Below are 14,262 nucleotides of genomic sequence, written 5' to 3'. Positions count from 1 at the left end.
TAGAAGCATGACTGGTGTGTGGAAAGCTACTGGTTTATTAGTAATTACAGTATTGGAAGAAGTGGGGAGCCCTGTGTGCGTCCGTAGTGGGGCAGATCCCATCATTGGCTCCATCCTCTGGTCTACTTCCTCTGGCTTCATCCTCTAGCAAGCAGAAGTCATAGAATCGTTTAGGTTGGAAAAGACCCTGAAGATCATTGAGTCCAACTGTTAACCTAGCACTGCCAAGTCCACTGCCAAGTCCGCTCCTTCTGCTAGCCTAGATTGGTGTAAGGGGATGGACTGCCTCCTTCCCACCCTCATCCCATACCCAGGAGTCTTCTTGGGCTGCCAGAAGTCCTCCTTGACACCTTGCACCTTCTCTGGAGGTGTTTGGACCCCAGCTGTGCTTCAGGTAGTAGTAAATCTGTAGTATACCCTAGCTATAGTAGTGGCAGCTGTCACGGACCTGCCCCTCTGCAACATTGTGCCTTTGTAGAAGGTATTATTGTCAGTCAGGTGTTCTTGACCGCGAGCTACATCCAGAGAAAACAAAAGAATTCTTGTGTGCGCTTGCCTGCTTTCATTTCCTGGCCTCTCCGAATCACTTTCGGACTAAGGTCAGAATCCTCAGAAGTGTCCTGAATTTTCCTCCAGTTTGAGGAAAGAGGAACTGTGTATCTGATGTAGCTGAAACATATAGATGATTGTAAACGTCTTACTCCTTTTGGTAGCTCACTGGTAGCTAAACATTGTATGCCAAGACCAGCAGTGGCATCACAGATACTCTACGGGTTCCACAAGATTGCTCTGCCTTGGATACTCTTAGTTGACGTTTGGAAGCTTTGCAATAATGAAATCTAATCATATAGGTTCATTTAAAAGAAAATAGCTAGCATGTATCCAGGAAAAATACCTGCAGACTTTGAGGAAAATAGACTTGATATATTCTTAATCTTATATGTGTGGGTCAGTTTTGGAAGGGAATATTTTTTACGTATAATACATATAGATAAAAAAGCAACGCATGTATATAAATTGTATATATATATTTTTTTTTTATATACAATGATACACATTTGTGGGCTTTTTGTTTTTTAAAGAGTGAAAGTCCTGCGGGAATGTCAAGGCAGCCTTCAACAAAAGGATCAAGGCAACACGCCAAACCCGGAGGAGAAGGTAACTAGAGGGAGGATATTATTTCTAATAATATGCTGGAGGGTTATTGAACAGGAATGGCATAAATACTTAAATATCCGTGTTTATTATTTTCAATGCTTGTTTCGTACTCCCAGTCTGCATTTATGAGTCCAATAGGCAATTTTTCTGCATGGATTTGATACACAGAAAGTGGTGCGCAGTTTAGTTTGCTCGTGTTCCTCGTGCGCGATTGCAGCCATACATTCAGCTTGCTCTTGATACTTATTGTGTTCTCTCTGAATGGGCTTTTGTAGTTGGTCTACAACTATTTCTTTTCCTATTAGTTTCACAAGAACTGTTTCTTTGCTTAATAATCTAGCAAGTTTAGACAAATATGCCTTGCAAAACTTTGGTTGTTTTTATTTCTATCACTGAGGATTAGTGGACGGTACGTCTGAGTTGATAAAATTATTGCATGTTACCTTTACATAAAGTCACCTGTAAAGCTTTGTTATATGTTTGCAGCAGAGCACTATTCAGCACAGACTTAAGATACGTTGTTTATGGTTGTTTTCATAAGATGAAAGACATTTATGAGGCAGGATGTGCTTTTCCTGTAGGGATAAATCATACAGCTGTGAACCCTGAATTTGTTACTTTATCATTTACTAATAGTTGGGAAGAGTGCTCTTCCTAAATTTGGCTAGGGAATCCAAACTTCATTTATTTTCTGAATTTTTCAATCATTTCTCAAGGATCCGAAGTCCTAGTGTTTTGTCTTTAGAAATTTTGGGTTTATAAATGAAAAGATCGTATTTGTCAAAAAAAAACCCCAGCCAACAAAACAAAACAAAAAAGGAACGTTCCCTGAGATTTACTGAGTACTGGACTGTGCAAAAAGGAATTTCCCTGGGTGTTTGTTTAATTAGCAGTATATTAAGCCATCTGCATTTGTGTTAAACTTTTTGAGGTTTCTTCGGCAAAAAGATGGTTGGGTGACCAATCAAACCTTTCTGAGTGATTTCCATAGCTTGAGACACTTAAAATACTCCAGGTGTAAGCTGGAGAACAGATTAAGATAAGGTGTTAAGCAAAACCTTTGGCATTTGATGATAGAGAAGATTCCTCTGAGTATTGAAATGATGGCACATGTTTGTAGATCCTTGACTCTCTCTCATGTCTGTCATTACAGCTGTGGTCAACTGTATTGGACTTGGGCTGGTGTCAGGCCTAGAACCTTGTGATTTGGGTTGGAACAGGGAAGGTGACCTGGGTATCGTCAATACCAAATCCTATCCCATGTCATCTCCCACTGTAGCTCAACCGGGAACCAAGCCCTGTGGCGTTTCTGCTGAGATCGTTGGGGAAGGAAGGCCAGATATTTATTTCTTATCGAGGAATTATCAGCAGGAAATGAGAATCTGTCAAAGGCCCATCTCTTTGTGCCGGCCAGGAGTAGCATGGTGATCACCAGCCTGATGGGTGTGCAGTGCCAGGACTCTGGACTGAATCCTGGCGCCGGGAGTCCAGGCAGGAGGTGGGGAGGTAGCTCTGAAATCATCTCATCCTTGCTTCCCTGCTAAGTCTGTCAGTACTGTCACTTGGGATGATAGATCTATGGTATTCATGCTTGCTCATTAGGGAGTAGATTGATGTAAACTGTAATTGTATTGATCACAGGCCGTTTTACCAGCCTTTGGATGATAATCTCTTCTGAGTCTTTGTCAGCTGGAGCTATTTAACAAATGGTACAATCATCAATAAATGTTTCCTCCTCATCTGCCTCACGCCTGCATCAATCATTTCTCTTTGTCTCTTTGGACAAGATTTAAGTGAAGATTTAAGTCTCGAGATGGTTTTAACTGAGTTGAACAGGCAGTTGTGCCAGGCTTTGCGAATAAGTAAATAATTTTATCTGTTAAGGTGCTTCATTGCAATTGATTATGTCACCAGCTTTTGTATGTAAGTGTATTAAATATTGTATTTGTGTACTAATCGGAAACTAGATTCTCTTCAGACTATCCCAAGTCCTTAATACTTTCACGTCAGGAAGGAACCTAAGCTTAGTACTGCTAGCTCTTTGTGTAAGAAAGCCAAGAGGAAGAGCCTAGAGAAGCACTTAGGTAAGGAATAAAGCCAGCTGGTACCCAGACCTCATATAACGACAGTGTAACTGCAGTTTCTGTCTGTATTTAAATGCCTTTTCCACCCTGCTTTTATTTCAGTGACCTGATTATTTACAATGATTCAGATTTTCTTTCAACGGCTTTATGCCTTTGGCACTGATATTTTATTTGTAATGAAGAAACCACTGTACATAAATCAGTTTAACATCTCAGTTCAGAAGATACAATAACACCTGTGAATTGATACCTGTTAAAATAGCTATTTCTGGCTAAAGACTGGTACTGTTTAGATGAATGAAGCATTAAGATCTTCATACACTTAATCTTCCTATGTCACTATTATTAATTTGTGTGAAGAGATTGCATGTTGCTGTGTGTCTTCCCGAGCATCCATGTTTTCTTTGGGTTTCTGTTTTAGTAGGTTTCCATGTGTCTGGGGCAAAATACTGAAGTTAGATCAGAGCTTGGGTGGTGTTTTCAAAACAATCAATAGCCATGTTTTCAAAAGGACTTGGGAAAAAAATTAAAGATATGTTTAGGCACCTTAAATACCTTGGAAAAGATCTGAAGATCTGGCACTTTGGATATGAATGTAGGCTTAGGAGCTTAATTCAGGTTGGTACTTGAAAATTTTACGTCACATCTCATGTACTTATGTGCTGTCAGGTTTTAATAATTCTGCAGTTGAAAAAGACTGTCTGGATTCCATTAAGTAGGGTCTTATTTTACTACTTAGTGATCCTTAGCTGATCCTATAACTTTTTTTATTTCCCAAGATCGGAATATTTGTTTTGTAGCTTGAACTGGCACTGAACTACAGTGACCAGACACGCCCCATTTTATTTTATAGGATCATCCCTTCTTTAAAATCAGGATTCAGTTTTTCCGATAAATGAAATAACAGTTAAACGACTTATCCTGTATTTTGGCTTTAAGGTAAATATTTTAAAATACTCTTTTTTTTTTTTTCATGATGCAGCACTCCCAATTTCAATTTCAGAGCTGCAATAGGTGAGTAGGGCTCAGAGGTGCTGCAGTGAGTCATCTAGAGGGTAGTAAAATGCCTGTTGTGCACTGGTCTCTGTAGTTACTGGTGATGGTGATCAAAGCTGTCTCTATTTTCTAATACTTAACTGGAGATAAATATATTCACAACAAGAGAATGCAAAAGGGCTAGTGGCATGACTAAATTTTTCATAAACAAAGCTGAAGTGGTGAATGGAGGAGTAGTTAAGCAAAACCGGGTGTATTTGCTATCCTAGTAATTAAAGCAAGTCATACCAGCATTTGTTCATCTCTATTATGAACAAATTTCTAGTGGTATTGGAACAAATCTGGGGGTATTTTTTACAATTTTTGTTACATTTATTACTACACAGGCAATGACTGCTTTTATAGTTGCAGCATGCCTTGCAGCAAAACTTGTATCATGCGATCGAGACCATTTTTGCTAATTTAAAAGTTGATTGATGAATTGAACGTAGGTTTTTTTGAACTTGCAGTTGCTTTTAATTGAGATCTGAACAGGTTTCCTTTCAGACCCTGAGTTAGTTTCTAAATGGAGATGATGGAGTAAAGTGTTTATTTGGCTTTTCTGCTCAGCTCCAGACCTTACGGGGAACTTGTATGATGAATGTTTAAATGCTTGTTTCAATTTTATTAAATGAAAATTCAGCCTGGCCTTAGCACAGGTAGATTAACATGCTGATTGACCTTTCTCTGCTTTGCGTTAATCTCCTCCTAAATGAGTAGAAGTCAGTTTTTCTACTGCGATGGACTATGTATCTTTGCATATGCTTCCCGCGGCATGGGCGGAATAGCAGATCCTCCGCTGTTGATCTGTCTGTCCCGAAAGCTTCAGTTTTATGCTGCACGTGGTAGTGTCATTGATGGTGTTGGAAGTGTTGGATGTTTCAACTCAAGCATTAGGCAGGGTTGTGTCTAGTAAATCTTTTCCTGTGCTATCGAAACCGTTTGCTCATTTGTTTTGGTGGTGGAGATGTTACCCGAGGTGTCCTGGCTGTAGATCCGGGGCCCTGTGAATCTGTTCTTTACCTGAGAACTGAACATATTACTCCAAACAAACGTGTGTGTGTGTGTATATTTTTAATGATAAGATTAATGTAAATATTCTACCCATACTGTATGTATCTTGACAAACTGTATGAGTAGTTTAACTTTTCTTGACCACGTGCGTTCAACGTACAGGTATATTTTCAGGAATGATGTGCAAATGGTGCTGAATCATTTCTCCTTTGCGTCCTTCTGCCCCGAATGTCTCTTCTCCCAGGGTAGATAATTTAGAAATCAGATGTATACCTGAATATTTCAGCTTGCTTCCACTGTGTGTTACTTTGCTTTTGTCAACATTGTCCTATTGTAACTGGGGAAATTAATTTAAGGGAATTGGTAGATGAAATGGTCTTTCCTTTTTTTTCCTTTTTTTTCCTTTTTTTTCCTTTTTTTTCCTTTTTTTTCCTTTTTTTTTTTCCTTTTTTTCTTTTTTCTTTTTTCTTTTTTCTTTTTTTTTCTTTTTTTTCTTTCTTTTTTTCCCTTTTTTTTCTGCCAAAAATGAACCTGGTTTAGGTAGTGTCAAAAGTGAACTAGGCTTTTCTATGGCATTACCAGCAAGTTGTGGAGTTCAGCTACCAGAAATCAGTTTTACTTGCTTGAAATTTCTTTATGGCTTTAGTATGAAATGTGTTTAAAGTGAAAGCCTTTCAAACAAACCAAAATGCATTATGCATTCCAAATAGTATACAAACAATATTGTGTATTTTAGCAATTACTTAGACTTTATGAGGTAAATATTGCATTGTTTCACCAGCTATAGGCTAATAAAATCTGTAAATCGTTTCTGAATTGAAGCAGTTGCCGTTAGTTTGCAGTAAGATAAGGAGTTCAATCAGCGGTCATGTAAAAAGTCTTTGTGAACTTTGAACGTTATTTATTTACACTCAAGATGGTTTATTAAACTAGGATAGTCCTTAAAGAAATAGTAAGTGTAACAGGTATTTAGCATGGCTTTTTATTTTAAATTTTTATTGTATCTTTGGTTTCATTTGACTATAAACCATTTTGGTACAGGAACCGTGGAAATGAAGAGCATGGCAGATAGGATTTCAGAGAACAACGTTGCTAAACCGCAAGAGAAAGCTGACCCAGGACTTCCAGTAAAACAGAAAGGTAGGGAGAATAAAAACTTGACTGCCTTGGAAAGTCTAACTTGAGCGCTTTGTGGTCGAACTTGAATCCGTGCAGCTAAAAGATTTAAGGAGGGTGCTTTACACTTTTTCCAGCTGCTGCCTTGTGTTTTAATCACATTTTGTGATTAATGTCCTGGTTTGAAAAATGTACGTTCCTTGATAAAATAGTTACTTTATATTCTCTTCTTCCTTACTGTTATGCAAGTTTTCAGAGAGGCCAGTGCTTACAGTGTCTGAATCCCTTGATGACTTGTTCTGTGTAAGAATCGAATCATTGCACGTTGCCGCCTTCTATGAGTATTTCAGATTCTCACTTAGTGTTTGCATTGTACAGGATTTTAGAGGAAAATTCCATTTCTGCGTACTTATTTCTCCATTTTTGTATTCCAAGTTGTATATAGCTCCCAAGACATATGTTGTTAATGAGGTATTTGTATCCAGCTACAGTACACGTGGAGCCATAGAAGCAAAATGTAGGAAGAACTGAGATTTAAACAAAAAGCTGCATTTTTGTTTTCTCCAGATCCAGGTGCTTGACCTAGTTGGAAGGGTTGACACTGTGTCTGTGGGAGGTCAAAGGCTGTTTCCCAATCCACCTGTGGCCTTCAGGGCCTCATGGCTGTGTCAGTCTAATGAAATGTATACGGTTGGCCAAGACATTTGTGTGACCTTACGCAACAGGGACAAGTTCCACACTTAGTTCTTTTAATCTTTTGGAGCTCTCTTGTCTATTGGAATGTATCTGTTATGGAATAGAACTTTCTATTCCTCTATGTCTAATTTGAATGCTTGTAAGAGGAGTACCCCCAAGTTCATTATGGATTTGGATTGGATTCTCAGGCGGTATAAGAACCAAATATTGCACTGACTGATCTTTATTTTCAGCTTTATTAATAAGATAGCGTAGCATGGTATTGCATTAGTGAACATTAATTTTCTCTGAGTTCTTGTGGAGATGAAGTCGTCATTCACGCGTTCAATAGCTTTCACAGTTGGAACATGAAATCAATTACGACAGTCGATAAGGACAGTCATTGCGGATAGCTAAGTTGGATGCTATTGGCAGTAATCATAAGGCAGTGATCACCTGTCCCTTCTTGCTCTGTTCTTGTGTCTTTAACTGCAAATGAAAGCTATGAAAGTTTCCAAAGAAAGAATCATTTATAGGATTTTAAACACAGTGTTTACTGGCTGAAATAAACATCTTTTCCTGGATCTTTTGGTGTATTATTTCTGCATTCTTCTTCAGTCTTATATACTGTTTCTGAGCGTTGAGGCTCTGAATCTTTCCATTGTGTTTTGGGGTTCTGTGGGGGGTTTTTTTGGTTTGTTTTTTTTTTTTTTTTAAATGAGGATTTGTCAGCATATGAATCTTCACCCTTGTCCTGTGTTAGGAATCCTTGCTGGCTAGTCCATGGCAGACTCTTAAATAAGAAGTATACGATTAAGGATTTCTGGCAAGAGGGCATTTTGGCCTGCCTCAGCTATTTGATATACCCCTGAAGTTACTTAGGTTCCACTTGCTTTAGACATGTGCACGTAAATGCAACCCGCTGTGGCAAGGAGGAGGAACAGTTGCACGTCATGGTCACTCCATAAAGTGTGCGCCTGCACGAGGCTTTTTCAGAAGCTGATGATTACGTAAGATTTTTCTGAAACTTGTTAAATTCAAAAACGAGCTTTTTTGGGGGGGGTTCACTGGTGCAGTTTATCTTCTTACTTATCTTTGGTAATTATGTTGAGTTACGCTTCTCTGGGGAGGAGCAATGCCAGGCTCCTCTCTAAAGTTTATCTCAGAGTAACCTTAAGATGGTGTCGTTCATTCAGTTTGAGCCATCACAGCCACCTACCACCCAACCGCAGAGAACTGGCCTACGTGTAAAATACAAACATCCTTTCCACCAGCTGGGCGCAGGGGCGTTAGTATCTTAAACCGAGTCATGCTAATCCAGTTCTTTGGGCAGCATGTTAATGCGTGTGCTGACGGGAGGGAGCGGGAAGTGTGAAGGCAGGAGTGTTTATTTGGCGGCAGTGCCAGTTTACACTAGTAGGAGGGTTTAGGAAACTCTACTTAGCTTGCCAGTGCCCTTTGAAGCGTCCTACAAATCACAGTCCTTGCAAGCTGCTTAAGCTCCATCTTGTTTGCTTATGTAGCTGGTCCATGATACCATTTGGTAGGTTAATTGCTCATTAAGATTTATACTCTAGTGGAACTAAATGGAAACTGGGTGTTGAAACTGCTTGAAAATCACTGTCGCTGTCCTCCCACAACTCCAAACCTACCTTTGGAGTAGGTTAGTTGGAGAGGAGCTGAAATTAATTCTTCCACAAGGTTTTCAAGGATTTGGGGGGAGGTACTTGGGACAAGTCAAAAAGAGATATTACATTCTGTGTGCTGCTTCTGATTTTCCTCTGGACCTTTCATTTTTGTATTTGTGGACTGTGTAAACTTACTTTGAGGGGTGAGCAGCCCTTGTGCTTTAGTAGTTCAAAGTAGATTGGCATGGCTTTGCCTCTTAAATCTGTTGTAGCTTTTACACATCTCATTTAACTTTCAGGAGCGTCTACTGGGATATTCTATCAAGTCAAACATTTTGTTCCTCCACTGTCTTTTGATTTTTAAAAAATGTTTCGTTTCTGATGAATGTTCACCTTAGTGACCAGAACATCCATGTCTTTACCACAGAAGTGTGAGTTTGTTCAAAATGCTCCCTAACGTGTTCGTCCCTGATCTCCCGGCCCCAGTAGTAGTTCCCAAGTAAGAAGCTGGCTGTAGTTCTTGTGTGCTTCATATCTTAACTTGGTCAGACTATTATTAAAGAATTTATTTAACTTACCTGAAAAATCAATGTATTTGTTATTTCCTGGTGAATTTGCCAGCAACTCAGGGACATTATAGTGACAAAAGACCAGCACTGAACATAACCAATGATACTTAAAAACTTCGAGTAGAAAAAACCAGTGCTTTTAATAAATAAAGCACTTCTCTAGTTTTTTTTCCTTTTATGCTGTGTTTGAAAGAATTTTTAAACTGTAACAAAATGGAATTTAGCTGTGTTTGAATGTTTTGAGTAGACTTTATCCAAGTAGTTTCTGTTTAAAAGAATACCAAAAAGCCATCTATGAAAGTGCTTTGGGTAAAAAAAAAAAAAAAAAAGGGCAAAAAAAAGCAAAAAAAAGGTAATAGTTTATAAGCACATTATGGGTTCTAACTTGAAAATAAGCAGAACCTGTGGGGAACTTTTTGCAGTATATTACAGGTAATTATTAAAACAGATTAATAAAAATGTACATTTTCCATTTTCTTAATGTCAGTACATGCCTTCGTTGTGTTACTTGTCGTGTTTGTGGCTTCCGTTCATATTAAAAGCAAAACCCACAAAACCTTTCCTCAAATAACCGGATAATCGGGCCAGTAACAGACGGTGAATCTGGAAATCTCCTGAAAACCTGGTACGTGCGAGGTCCCTGAAGCATCTCTTAGTTTGCTCCGCTCAAGTGCCACAGCGCTGTGCGGGGATGAACCAGGGAGGTGAGGTTTTACACACAGAGTAAATGAATGCTTGCAGGACTCCTTGCAACTGTTGACTTTCTATCTTGTGAGCAACTGTTAGATCAGCGTGATGCATGTCAGGGTGTACCCAGAGCAAGAAATCAGCTGAGACCTTGACTGTGGCCGATAACTGCTCCAAAAGCTAAATTCCTTTAGCACTCTGCACTCTTTGCTTGATGGTAGCTGTTTCTTTGAAAACAAAAGCAGCGATTCTTGCGGACAATGTTTCCTGGGAGCTGGGTGTATATAGAGGCAAGGGAGACCTGTACGTGTTTCCCACAAACCTGCGGAAACCCGCTGTGCCAAAGATCGGTGATGGCTTTCCAGTGTGAGAAGTAAAGCTGTACTACTAACAGACTGAACTTAACACACAAAAATATCAAAAATCCTGGATGCGCTCACTCATGTCGCCAAGCCTGTATGCATAAAGGCTGCCAAAGAGTTTTTCCGTTTGGTCTGACTTACCTGGGGTACCCACGGTCACCGGTGGGCTGTCTCAGCTCCTGTGATTGCGTGTGCAGGCACTCAGCAGAGCCTTTATGCAAAATCTACTATTTTATTAAGACTGTGGGAAAGATACTTGCATTTCTTTGCCTAAATTTGGGCTGGTAAAAGCCCAGCTGCCTTGGCCTTTTTTCTTTTAATGGTGCCATTTGTTGGTGATTTCAGAGCAGAAGGACACTGAAGTGGACAGTAGTGTTAGAGGAGTCCTTTCCGTGTGTGGCATTACACGGAAGAAATCCTTACAGATTATTCATCTGAGCAAACTTTCTAGATGGAATCCAAGAACATCACATGCTTTTTAGCTACCAAAATTATTTGTAGAAGTGCTAAAGGAGAAAGTAGGGAATGATTGTCAAGGCAAAGATGTCATTCATTATAGCAAGTGGTCTAACCTGAGCTTGGCAGGCATGGGTTCGTGCTGTTAACTGCACTGGACTGGTCAGAGTAACTGGGTGGGAAACCTATCAACTGGGAAGGAGCAGTTAAACTGGTTCTGTTCCATTTAAATTGCAAATGAGGTCAACCCTATGGAAAGTATAACTGTGGTGGGATTACAGAAGAAGCCCTCATCCTTGAATCATAGAATCCTTGATGTTGAAAGGGACGGACGGATGGAGGTCAGCCAGTCCAACCCCCTGCTGAAATCTGGGTCAACTAAGAATACCAGTAGGGGAAAATAAGAAGTTGAGGTAAACAAAAACGTTTAAAAAAACCCCTAACATGGAGAATATAGGGTTTTTAATACAATTTTTCCTCTTACGATTTTGTATAATGAGCAACTTGACATATTGCAAAGGTTACCATGCAACTATGGAAGAATTGAGTGACCTGATGTCATTTTCACAGACGGGAGAATTTCACAATATTAAGAAGCGAATAAAGAGTAAAGAAAATTTAAATGTTTTTTTCAGTGTCCCTTTTGAATTGTGAATGCTCAGAGATGTTGAGAAACTGAAAGTTCGCAAGATGTTTAACTTTTATATAAAAGCTTACAGTTATTTTATTTCTGATTTTTAAAGTTTTGTCATGTGATGCATTTGATGAGCGCACATTCAAGTATAGTGCTGATAAGATTTGAAATCCTGTTGTAAGAGAAGTTAGATTTGCTTGGGCAGCTAAGCCAAAATTGTGTGCTTGTTTCATTTAATAGAAGGAGAAGCAGAGAACGCAGCTCCTGAAAAACCTGCAGTATCTGAAAATGGTGAAGTACCTAATGATCTTCCACCTCAGCCTATCCAAAGGTTTGTTTTTTATCCTTTATTCTGTTGGAGTCAAACTATGATAGGACTGGAGGTAATACAGTCCGTTTGAAAAGAGCAAGGAAGCTTGGGAGCAGTATGTTTCTGCTGGTGGTACCAAATAATAAATATTATCCCACATCTGATTCCCTTTATTTACTTTAATTTCCTTCAATAAAGAAAACTTTAACATTGTAACATGTTTGGGACTTATTTTCTCAATCCATGAAATGCTTTGATGTAATGTTATTAAAATGAGAGGGACGTGTGGAGACTCTAATGAGAAGAACATTGCATTGCATACATGACTTTCCTTAGTCTGGTGTTATGGATAAGATGAACTCGCCTTTGAAATCCCAATTTACTTTTTCTTTGCCCAGCGAAGGCTTGCGTATCACTTGTGAAAATAATTTTTTCCCATTTACGTTGCAGTGTGTACTGTTAATGCTAAGTTTGTTTTTAATGGTAAATAACTGTGCTGTATACACAGGTTATTTTTTAGTGAAACAAATCAAGAGATGGTTCTACACGTAATCGTGATTTTTTTCTTTGAGGACACATTTTCTAGATTTTTCCTAGACTCCTACTAGGATAGCAAGTATTGTGATATTGGTTTGTACACTGGGGATGTTTTCAGTGGTTTTATGCATCAGCTAATTTTCTCAGCTCACGTGTGTACGTATCTGTTCCTTTGGAGGACGCGTGAGGTTTCCTTTTACAGCATAAATCAAAAAGCCTCTTTGTTATTGCAGACGTATTCCCCGTCCGAGCAGCGCAAGACCAGCACCGCCCCGAGTAAAACGTCAAGAAAGCACAGAGGTCTTGCTTCCAGAAAGGTAAGGAACATGGGAGATGCAGAGCAGATGTTTCTAGCTCTTGCGCCACGGTAGTTTCAGATCTTCTGTGCTTCACCTGCTGCTCCGCGGCTTTAGGATGGATCATCCCACCGCTCATTGATTCAGACTGGAAAATTCAAGCTTGCTCTATTTGTTTTAGGGTTTCTGCAAATCCAGTGCATTATTTAAAAGTTACGGTTGGTCGTCACATCTGGAAGTTCAAAAATATGATTTAATTTTTTTGTCTTTGGGAACTCTCAAACAGATAACCCTAGAGTGTTCATCTAAACTAGAAGAGATCTGTAAAACATGCAGTGAATATCCCTTGTTCAAAAAAAGGCTGAAACAGCCATTTGAAACTGCAGACAAAATGCCTTACTTGATCTCTGACCAGTGCCAGTCACTGAAGTAGCGTGTTTACGAGGAAAATATACGTCTTTTTGCGAGAGAAGGCTGGCTAACTGTTTTCAGAGTTGGGCAGTGAGCGGGAATGACAGAATTTGATGTGCTTTTAGTTGGTACTGCTTTATTTTATGGGAGAAAGGGAGGGTACTGCTGTCTCCTGTTCTGGATCAATATTAATAGGTTTGGACAGATCTTAATAGGTTTTAATTGTAATTGTCTCTCTTACAGGAGTGGTAGTGGTAAAACAGTCTCCAGCATCATCATAGACCAGCAGATTTCTGATGATGATGATGACCAGTTTGTGGTGGAGGCAGCACCGCCACTGCCAGAAATGCCAGAAATGGAAATGGTCTGTTCATGTTGCAAAGTAGAGAACCTTTTTCCGTACTTTCTTTGTAACTTAATTGTTTAAGTAGCTTCTAGCTGATTATTTTTGAATAGTTGTATGTTATAGCAGTGCCAACTTTTTCAACTAAAGCTCTCTTTCTGCATGTGTAGGAGCCAGAAGTGGAGCTTGTTGAGGATGAAAAGCATGGTATGTCTGCTTTTACGTATATTTTTTTATATATAGAATAAAACCATGGGGTTAAAACAAATGCTGAACACTTAAAATGCTGAATAAAGCAGCAAAATATGTCCTGCGGGTAGGAGCTTGCAACTTTTGCAAGAAAACCAGGAATTATTTATCAAATGCGGTCTTGTTTAGTTGAGCAGCTGGATTTGCAACTGATGTTAAGTACAGACTTTCTATACATCTTTAACGTCAGCAGCATTTAAAATTCTGCATAAAAAAATCATAAATTAATGTTTCTTTGAGTATCGTGTACAGCTTGTCAGCTCTGAGATATGAGGTGGTATTGGCTGATCAAGGCAAATAATAGAAAAGCTCTGAGAAAAATTGACGCACTGATTCTTAACAACATTTACGCTTACTTGTGACCTCAGATCTCTGAGTCAGGGGCTTCCATTATGGTTATACTGGCTGTGATTTAAGCAGATATACTTACCTGCATCCGAAAATTCCTAGCAAAGGAATATCCATCTATCCATCTATCTATCTATATGCCTATCGTGTGCAGTTCTTGAATTCTTCCAAAAGAGGGGTGCAAAGGAAAAGCCTTTGTGTTAATACAGCTCAAGGATTTGGTTCCGTACCAAGATTTGTTCAGTAAATGATACTGATGATACAGTTTGATTTAGAGGACACTGGAGAAAATAGATCAAATAACAAATACCTTGTATCTCAGTAATTAAAATACATAATAAAATGCTGTT

At 39.1% G+C, this 14,262-nt stretch overlaps 1 protein-coding gene across 2 annotated transcripts in view; it reads left to right on the top strand.

The window, feature by feature from the left end:
* The window catches only part of TRAF3IP1 (TRAF3 interacting protein 1), a 43,030-nt gene that overhangs the window by 15,043 nt on the left and 13,725 nt on the right, over positions 1 to 14,262 (top strand). For both annotated transcript variants that reach the window (XM_075755873.1, XM_075755874.1), the window contains exons 7-12: positions 1,083 to 1,158; positions 6,333 to 6,431; positions 11,659 to 11,749; positions 12,499 to 12,582; positions 13,216 to 13,336; positions 13,486 to 13,522. In XM_075755873.1, coding sequence (XP_075611988.1) covers positions 1,083 to 1,158; positions 6,333 to 6,431; positions 11,659 to 11,749; positions 12,499 to 12,582; positions 13,216 to 13,336; positions 13,486 to 13,522 — 508 coding nt within the window. The remainder of the gene's footprint in view (positions 1 to 1,082; positions 1,159 to 6,332; positions 6,432 to 11,658; positions 11,750 to 12,498; positions 12,583 to 13,215; positions 13,337 to 13,485; positions 13,523 to 14,262) is intronic.

The sequence above is a fragment of the Balearica regulorum genome, chromosome 6, assembly GCF_011004875.1.
Source record: "Balearica regulorum gibbericeps isolate bBalReg1 chromosome 6, bBalReg1.pri, whole genome shotgun sequence".
NCBI lineage: Eukaryota > Metazoa > Chordata > Aves > Gruiformes > Gruidae > Balearica > Balearica regulorum.
The sequence above is the reverse complement of the archived record's forward strand: the minus strand, read 5'-3'. Positions and strand labels throughout refer to the sequence as shown.